We start from the raw sequence: 10,283 nt of genomic DNA, 5'->3' as shown, positions 1-10,283 counted from the left end.
TCACGGGTACAAGCGGCCGAAATGAGTTTCCTCCGCCGAGTGGCGGGGCTCTCCCTTAGAGATAGGGTGAGAAGCTCTGTCATTCGGGGGGAGCTCAAAGTAAAGCCGCTGCTCCTCCACATCGAGAGGAGCCAGATGAGGTGGTTCGGGCATCTGGTCAGGATGCCACCCGAACGCCTCCCTAGGAAGGTGTTTCGGGCACGTCCGACAGGTAGGAGGCCACGGGGAAGACCCAGAACACGCTGGGAAGATTATCTCTCCCGGCTGGCCTGGGAACGCCTCGGGATCCCCCGGGAGGAGCTGGACGAAGTGGCTGGGGAGAGGGAAGTCTGGGCTTCCCTGCTTAAGCTGCTGCCCCAGCGACCCGACCTCGGATAAGCGGAAGAAGATGGATGGATATAGCTATACATACACATACATACATTATATAAATATACAAATATACACATTATATATACACACATATATATACATACACATGTGTACACACAGTGTGTATATACACATATATGTGTGTATACACATGTGTGTACACACAATGTGTGTATATATATTTATATATATATATACACACACATACATATATGTGTGTATATACACATATGTGTGTGTGTGTGTGTGTATATATATATATATACATATATATATATACATATATGTGTGTGTGTATACACGTATGTGTGTGTATATATACACACACATATATATATACTGTACTGTAATATATATATATATATATATATATATATATATAAAGCTAAAATGGAGCCTTTTGTGGATGCGAGAACCATTCATTCAACTTTATATAGTTTCTTATAAGGAACTCTGCTTCACTATACAAACTTCTCATGTATTTTTTTTTTTATTTACGAACCATGACCAAAAACCAATTAGGTTCGTAAATGGAGGTTATGCTGAAATGGTACAAGTGCGAGCTGTGGTGTTTTTGGTGTAAAAAGATGTGTCATCTGCAGCCAGTGACAGACAGCAGCTCGAATATTTCATTTCCTGTTTACAATAGAACGAGTAAGAAGAATAAGTCTTTGAATCCCTGCTGAGTGTGTAGTTTTCAGCAGTCCATCATTTTGATGGTGAATTTATTTGAGCAGACAGAGACAGAACCTTTAGAGATCCAGACATGAATCAGTCCCTCCAGGAATTTGACATGTCCTCAAAGATGATGCACGGCCTGGCAGCTTCACAGAGAATGAATGAAAAGAGTCATGAATCACTCCTAGTCAGCTGTGAGTATACTGCCCTCTAGTGTCCAGTCTGTGTCAGTACAACATGCATGCAGGCTTTGCTTGGACTCTGCTCTTACCCTACTTTTTTGGAGGTCCAAGGACAAGGAGCACCTCAAACATTGCTCACAGAGTCTTAAAATCCCAAACTGATTCCCAGCAACTGTTGCCCTGGGACTTTGAGACACAGCTGGTCTGCAAGAGTCCCAAAAGAGGCTGAGAGAGCCTGAAGGGAGTGCAACTGGCCTGCAGGAAGGCCAAAGAACTGATCTCAGAACCAAGCCTCTTCCCCACCATGAGCAAAACCAAAGGGCTGATCTCAGGACTAAGCCTTTTCCCCACCGTGGGCAAGACCAAAGAACTGATCTCAGGACTAAGCCTTTTCCCCACCATGAGCAAGACCAAAGAACTGATCTCAGAACTAAGCCTTTTCCCCACCATAGGCAAGACCAAAGGGCTGATCTCAGGACTAAGCCTCTTCCCCACCAGGGGCAAGACCAAAGAACTGATCTCAGGACACGATTGTAGACCTACACAAGTCTGGAATGGACTACATGCCAGCATTACAGCTGTAACAACCCATCAGTGGGACAATGAGACTCAAATTGAGCTCTTTGGCAGCAGCTTGACTCGATTATTTGATTGGTTCTGTCTTCCTCTGTTCAAGGAGTCCACCATGAAAATGAAGGTGTGAGGATCAAAGACATATCTTCACCTGAGGAAGAAATATGTTCCTCGCCAGCCTTCCTGCTCCCTCTCCTGACTGCTTACTACTGCAATAAAAACATTTCTATACAATAAAATTCTCTTAGGGACCGTAGAAAACGTCCGACTGTAAGGGACCTCAAGTAGAGGATTTGCAAGCACCAAGACTAGGACAAGCAGGTGGGCTCACAAGGTCTGCACGGCCACCAAGGCACACCAGGAGGACACCTTTCCCTCCTTTCTTTCATCCCTCAATCAGTCTCTCTTCTTGTCGTTGGCTTTCTTGGTCCTAAAGTCCTTTCATCCAAAGTCTTTGACTCGCGCTTCCTTTCAAATCTTTAAACTTCTCAATTTGTGTCTCCGCATCCGTCCGTCCGTCCATCCGTCCGTCAACCAGGCGAGCGTCTGCCCGGCGGTGCGCGAGGAGCGAGCACGGTCCCTCACTTCCTGCGCAGCTGGTCTTGTGTCAGTCCCTGCGTGGGGCTGCACCTGTCGGAGAACACCTGGCTTTGGGCGGAGGGGCCGCCCCCGCCCTTCTGCGGCGGTTTTACCTGAGTCAGAATGTCTCGGATCTTCCTTTGGGCCAACTGGAAGACAAAAGACCGCAATGCTCAACACAAATTTCACTGAAGACACAAAAATATCAACGCAAGGTTTTTCTTCAGGAAGTCAACTCCGAAAGCTGACAGCTTCTTTCAAATATCAGCACTTCCTCTTTGACCAGATCATCCACGCACCTCACAGGTGTGCATATTAATGTTCCAAAAAGTGCAGTTTTGTAAGACAAGCAAACACCTGCTTGACAAATTTGCTTGGCAGTGAGATATTTCCTGTGCAGCTCTTGGACGGCTCGGCCTGAACCTTCACGGGAAAAATCTTCACAAATATTTAGGATGATATCTTATGACAATGAAGCGACAGTTTCTTCTGACAAAGACTGTTGAAGATGCTGAGGTCCAGTTCCATCAGCAACAGTTCTGGTGAACATATTTCTACAGTCAAAGATTGTTGAAGATGCTGAGGTCCAGCTCTATCAGCAACAGTTCTGGTGGACTTGTTTCTACGGTCAAAGACTGTTGAAGATAGTGAGTTCCGGCTCCATCAGCAACAGTTCTGGTGGACATGTTTCTACGGTCAAAGATTGTTGAAGATGCTGAGGTCCAGCTCCGCCAGCAACAGTTCTGGTGGACATGTTGCTACAGTCAAAAATTGTTGAAGATGCTGAGGTCCAGTTCTATCAGCAACAGTTCTGGTGGACATGTTTCTACGGTCAAAGACTGTTAAAGATGCTGAGGTCCAGCTCCATCAGCAACAGTTTTGGTGGACTTGTTTCTACGGTCAAAGACTGTTGAAGATGCTGAAGTCCAGCTACCTCAGCAACAGTTCTGGTGGACATGTTTCTACGGTCGAAGATTGTTGACGATGCTGAGGTCCAGCTACGCCAGCAACAGTTCTGGTGGACATGTTTCTACGGTCAAAGACTGTTGAAGATGCTGAGGTCCAGCTTCATCAGCAACAGTTCTGGTGGACATATTTCTACGGTCAAAGATTGTTGAAGATGCTGAGGTCCAGATCCATCAGCAACAGTTCTGGTGGACATGTTTCTACGGTCAAAGATTGTTGAAGATGCTGAGGTCCAAATTCATCAGCAACAGTTCTGGTGGACATGTTTCTACGGTCAAAGACTGTTGAAGATGCTGAGGTCCAAATTCATCAGCAACAGTTCTGGTGGACATGTTTCTACGGTGGTAAAGGTGCATCTGTGCTGCCTAATCAGTAGCGCACCTGTGAGGTGGATGGATTATTTTGGCAAAGGAAGAAGCGCTCTCTATCTCTCCAGTTGATCAAATTGATGAGTTTATAGACTACCTGACTGGCGTAGAAATGTCCAATAATCTTGACGATGACTTGGTCGTTTTCATCAGGTGTCTGCTCCCTTGGCACGACCACCTCAGCTGCCGTGAGATTCTGCAGCTCGTTCACCTAATAACATTCCAACGTGGTTACAAGACTGGTAGAAATAATGCGGTAAAGCAAGCGTCAAGTCTTTTATCTCACCGTCTTGCCACCTTTTCCAATCACCCTTCCTGCAGCGGCAGCCGCCATCTTGATGTGGGTTTCCAGCTTGACTTCTTCCTTTGGCCCAAAGAAGTTCTCTTCCTTCAGCTTGCCGTATATTCGTCCCTGCGCCTGGAAAGCAACGTTCAAAATGTTGCATCCCAGAATGTCCCATGTTGGAAATATTTCAGGTATAGCAGATTAGTCTCGCTTAACAAGTGGCTGGCTAATTTTTATAGGGACTAATGTTTATTGATAATTGGCCCTCTTTCTGGGGCAAACTGGGCTTGCTTAGGAGGGACAGCTTTCACCTAACCAGGAAGGTGCCAACACTCTTCCCAAAACCATAGATTACTGTTTGAGTCACACTTGACTAACTTCACTAGAGCAAGCTCGGACACAGGCAATTACAGTGTCTGTTAGTCCGAGTGAGGAGTCAGTTAAGCTAGAACTAACCAGCACACAAATTCCTGCACACACAGCATTTCTGGAAGAATAATACACAACTCACATAAAGTTTTTTCTGTAGAGACTGTGCCAGAGGTGAACATGTATTCTACTGAGGTGGCAAAATATGACACCTTCAATCTATCGCAGCACCAAGCAAATAATCTGAAGATCCTCATCATATCAATTCCTAGATGTGATCAAAATTATTTAAGGCGCACAACACAAAATAAACGTAACTTACTATGAGGTCTGTCACACCACTACCTCTCTATCTGGCTGTTATCTACCGCCCCCCTGGGCCCTATTCAGACTTTATCAGTGAATTTTCAGAGTTTGTCGCTAATCTAGTGAAGGACACAGATAATATAATTGTAATGGGGGATTTTAATATCCATATGAATACCCCGTCAGACCCTACGTGCGTGGCGCTCCAGTCTATTGTTAATAGGTGTGGTCTTGCATAAATAATAAATGAACCCACGCATCGCAATGGTAATAGGATAGATCTAGTCCTTGTCCGGTCACCACCTCCAAAGTTATCATACTCCCATACACTAAAGTAATATCTGATCGTTACCTTATAAAATTAAAAGTTCTGACTCATTGTCAACAAGCTACTAATAACCATTGCTTTAGCAGCCGCAACATTAATGCTGTCACAATTATGACTCTTGCTGGCCTACTGCCTTCGGTAATGGTGCCATTCCCAAATGATGTGGGCTCTATCAATAACCTCACTAACAACTTTAACGATGCTCTGCGCAACACCATTGATAGTATAGCACAGCTAAAGCTAAAAAAGGTCTCTAAAAGGCGTACCCCTGGTTTACAGTATAAACCAGAGCTTTGATCTATCATGTAGAAAGCTGGAACGCAAATGGCGTGCGACTAAACTTGAGATTTTCCATCAAACATGGAGTGATAGTTTAATAACTTATAAACGCACGCTTACCTTAGCTAAAACTAGTTACTACTCCAATCTTATCCGCCTCAATAAAAACGATCCTAAATTTTTGTTTAGTACAGTAGCATCGCTAACCCAACAAGGTACTCCTCCCAGTAGCTCCATGACTTTATGAATTTCTTTAAAGGGGAACATTATCACCAGACCTATGTAAGCGTCAATATATACCTTGATGTTGCAGAAAAAATACCATATTTTTTTAACCGATTTCCGAGCTCTAAATGGGTGAATTTTGGCGAATTAAACGCCTTTCTAATATTCGCTCTCGGAGCGATGACGTCACAACGTTGCGTCACATCGGGAAGCAATCCACCATTTTCTCAAACACCGAGTCGAATCAGCTGTGTTATTTTCCGTTTTTTTCGACTGTTTTCCGTACCTTGGAGACTTCATGCCTCGTTGGTGTGTTGTCGGAGGGTGTAACAACACGGACAGGGACGGATTCAAGTTGCACCAGTGGCCCAAAGATGCGAAAGTGGCAAGAAATTGGACGTTTGTTCCGCACACTTTATCGACGAAAGCTATGCTACGACAGAGATGGCAAGAATGTGTGGATATCCTGCGACACGCAGAGCAGATGCATTTCCAACGATAGTCAAAGAAATCTGCCGCCAGACCCCCATTGAATCTGCCGGAGTGTGTGAGCAATTCAGGGACAAAGGACCTCGGTAGCACGGCAAGCAATGGCGGCAGTTTGATCCCGCAGACGAGCGAGCTAAACCCCCTATCGACCCTAGCTTCCCTGGCCTGCTGACATCAACTCCAAAACTGGACAGATCAGCTTTCAGGAAAAGAGCGCGGATGAGGGTATGTCTACAGAATATATTAATTGATGAAAATTGGGCTGTCTGCACTCTCAAAGTGCATGTTGTTGCCAAATGTATTTCATATGCTGTAAACCTAGTTCATAGTTGTTAGTTTCCTTTAATGCCAAACAAACACATACCAATCGTTGGTTAGAAGGTGATCGCCGAATTCGTCCTCGCTTTCTCCCGTGTCGCTGGCTGTCGTGTCGTTTTCGTCGGTTTCGCTTGCATACGGTTCAAACCGATATGGCTTAATAGCTTCAGCTTCTTCTTCAATTTCGTTTTCGCTACCTGCCTCCACACTACAACCATCCGTTTCAATACATTCGTAATCTGTTGAATCGCTTAAATCCGAGTCTGAATCCGAGCTAATGTCGCTATAGTTTGCTGTTCTTTCCGCCATGTTTGTTTGTGTTGGCTTCACTATGTGACGTCACAGGAAAATGGGCGGGTGTTTATAACGATGGTTAAAATCAGGCACTTTGAAGCTTTTTTTAGGGATATTGCGTGATGGGTAAAATTTTGAACAAAACTTCGAAAAATATAATAAGCTACTGGGAACTGATTTTTAATGGTTTTAACCATTCTGAAATTGTGATAATGTTCCCCTTTAATAAGAAAATTTAACTCATTAGCCACCTTCCCTTTATCTCGAAAATCCTCCAAAAAATTGTCCCTACATCTTCGGTCCCTTCCAAGGTTTCTTATTGTTCCCATTGGGTTGAGTTTTTTCTTGCCCTTATGTGGGATCTGAGTAGAGGATGTCATTGTGGCTTGTGCAGCCCTTTGTGACACTTGTGATTAGGGGCTATATAAGTCAACTTTGATTGATTGATTATTGATTAGTGTTAGTCATGAACTTTACTCCCCCCTCACATTTACCTTCATTGTAATTTGTACATTAATAATAATCAAGTGGGAATAATTCAGACATATTGTAATTTGTACATTAATAATAAACAAGTGGCAATAATTCAGACATATTGTAATTTGTACATTAATAATTGTTTCTTTTATTTTGTTCCTCAACAAACCAGCCCGGAAAGAAGGAGGGAATTGCTGTGGACTTAGACTTAGAGAAGAGGGGGAACCCACGCCCACTTCCCCGCCTCCCTGTACCCTCCCCTCTGTGGTAAAAAGGATTTTACTTTGAAACTTTTTCATTCTTGTAGCAACATGGTTGTTAACGTTTTTGAGAGCACCAAAGGGACTGTTTACAAACCATTTTCAAGAACCAATTCAGTTCGTAAATGGAGGTTCCACCGTAATTACCTTAAACTGAGCTTCAGGCGGTCCTGTCACGATGACCATCCTCATTTTAGAGTCCGGAGTCTCAGCCGGGGCGATCTGATGGGAGTGGAACACACTTTGAACCAAAACCAAGGAGAGGGTTCATGTTTATGGATTGTCAAAAGTCTGATACTCGTGAGAATACTGCTGGCAGTAAAAAATGATTTCAATAATCCCATTTGTGGACTTTTTGTCTGAGCAGTATTCATTGTACATCAATGCATAAGAAAATGTGTATTTTGTAAGTACTTATTGTACGTCTATGCATAAGAAAATGTGTATTTTGTAAGTACTTATTGTACGTCAATGCATAAGAAAATGTGTATTTTGTAAGTACTTATTGTACATCAATGCATAAGAAAATGTGTATTTTGTATGTACTTATTGTACATGTGTGCATAAGAAAATGAGGTGAGGGGGCAGGGCACCAGCGCCATGTTTGCTGTGACACAGACCATAATGTGGCACAGACCATAATGTGGCACACACCTTAATGTTTGCCCCCGCAAAGCGACTCAGTTGTTTGATGTGCTGTCCTTTCTTCCCGATGATGGCGCCGACCGCCTGTGCCGGGATGTAGATGTGCACAGTCTCCTGCTCTGGAGCCTGAGCACACGTCATCGTCATTATCATCATCATCCTCATCATCATCCTCATCCTCAGTGTATTGAGCAAAGACTGTCAATACTTATGTACAAGTCATCTCTTGTGAATAAAGTGAATACTTTGAATATATTTTATTTTTATTCATCAATGAAATACAGAATATATCTGGACTAAATCCCTCATAATAATTAGATAATAAAAACGATTGTAAACATAAAAGTCAGTATTGACATGTGAATTACAGAATATATCTGGGCTAAATCCCTCCTAATAATTAGATAATAAAAATAATTATAAACATAAAGGTCAGCATTGACATGTGAAATACAGAATACATCTGGGCTAAATCCCTCCTAATAATTAGATTTAAAAAATTATTGTAAACAAAAGTCAGCATTGACATGTGAAATATAGAAAATATCTGGTCTAAATCCCTTCTAATAATTAGATAATAAAGACGATGGTAAACATAAAAGTCAGTATTGACATGTGAAATACAGGATATATCTGGGCTAAATCCCTCCTAATAATTAGATAATAAAAACAATTGTAAACATAAAAGTCAGTATTAACATGTGAAATACAGAAAATATCTGGGCAAAATCCCTTCTAATAATTTGAAAACAAAAATGATTGTAAACATAAAAATCAGTCTTGACATGTGAAATACAGAATATATCTGGGCAAAATCCCTTCTAATAATTTGAAAATAAAAATGATTGTAAACATAAAAATCAGTCTTGACATGTGAAATACAGAATATATCTGGGCTAAATCCCTCCTAATAATTACAGAATAAAAATAATTGTAAACATAAAAGTCAGTATTGACATGTGAAATACAGAATATATCTGGACTAAATCCCTCATAATAATTAGATAATAAAAACGATTCTAAACATAAAAGTAATTATTGACATGTGAAATACAGAATATATCTGGGCTAAATCCCTCCTAATAATTAGATAATAAAAATGATTGTAAACATAAAAGTCAGTATTGACATGTGAAATACAGAATATATCTGGGCTAAATCCCACCTAATAATTAGATAATAAAAATGATTGTAAACATAAAGGTCAGTATTGACATGTGAAATACAGAATATATCTGGGCTAAATTCCTCCTAATAATTAGAAAATAAAAATTATTGTAAACAAAAGTCAGCATTGACATGTGAAATATAGAAAATATCTGGTCTAAATCCCTTCTAATAATTAGATAATAAAGACGATGGTAAACATAAAAGTCAGTATTGACATGTGAAATACAGGATATATTATCTGAGCTAAATCCTTCCTAATAATTAGATAACAAAAATGATTGTAAACATAAAGGTCAGTATTGACATGTGAAATACAGAATATATCTGGGCTAAATCCCTCCTAATAATTAGATAATGAAAACAATTGTAAACATAAATGTCAGTATTGACATGATAAATACAGAAAACATCTGGGCTAAATCCCTTCTAATAATTAGATAATAAAAAAGATTGTAAACATAAAAGTCAGTATTGACATGTGAAATACAGAATATATCTGGGCTAAATCCCTTCTAATAATTAGATAATAAAAAGGATTGTAAACATAAATGTCAGTATTGACATGATAAATACAGAAAACATCTGGGCTAAATCCCTTCTAATAATTAGATAATAAAAAAGATTGTAAACATAAAAGTCAGTATTGACATGTGAAATACAGAATATATCTGGGCTAAATCCCTTCTAATAATTAGATAATAAAAAGGATTGTAAACATAAAAGTCAGTATTGATGTGTGAAATACAGAATATATCTGGGCTAAATCCCTCCTAATTATTAGATAATAAAAATGATTGTAAACATAAAAGTCAGTATTGACATGTAAAATACAGAACATATTTTCCTGGGGGAACTCTCCTGAAGGAATCAATAAAGTACTATCTATCTATCTATCTATATCTGGGCTAAATCCCTCCTAATAATTAGATAATAAAAACAATTGTAAACATAAATGTCAGTATTGACATGATAAATACAGAAAACATCTGGGCTAAATCCCTTCTAATAATTAGATAATAAAAAAGATTGTAAACATAAAAGTCAGTATTGACATGTGAAATACAGAATATATCTGGGCTAAATCCCTTCTAATAATTAGATAATAAAAAGGATTGTAAA

At 40.4% G+C, this 10,283-nt stretch overlaps 1 protein-coding gene across 2 annotated transcripts in view; it reads right to left on the bottom strand.

Moving 5' to 3' along the window:
• Positions 1–820: 820 nt before the first annotated feature.
• The window catches only part of igf2bp1 (insulin-like growth factor 2 mRNA binding protein 1), a 66,914-nt gene continuing 57,451 nt past the window's right edge, over positions 821–10,283 (bottom strand). The window contains exons 11-15 of one of the 2 annotated variants that reach the window (XM_061982191.1): positions 8,004–8,120; positions 7,497–7,571; positions 4,005–4,136; positions 3,816–3,929; positions 821–2,533 (exon numbers count right to left, since the gene is read on the bottom strand). In XM_061982191.1, the coding sequence (XP_061838175.1) occupies positions 2,387–2,533; positions 3,816–3,929; positions 4,005–4,136; positions 7,497–7,571; positions 8,004–8,120 (585 nt within the window). In that variant the 3' untranslated portion in view covers positions 821–2,386. The remainder of the gene's footprint in view (positions 2,534–3,815; positions 3,930–4,004; positions 4,137–7,496; positions 7,572–8,003; positions 8,121–10,283) is intronic. The other variant, XM_061982190.1, reaches the window with a different exon arrangement.

This window comes from Nerophis lumbriciformis, linkage group LG24 (assembly GCF_033978685.3).
Source record: "Nerophis lumbriciformis linkage group LG24, RoL_Nlum_v2.1, whole genome shotgun sequence".
NCBI classification, from domain to species: Eukaryota; Metazoa; Chordata; class Actinopteri; order Syngnathiformes; family Syngnathidae; genus Nerophis; species Nerophis lumbriciformis.
This window is presented reverse-complemented; position numbering and strand designations above follow the sequence as displayed.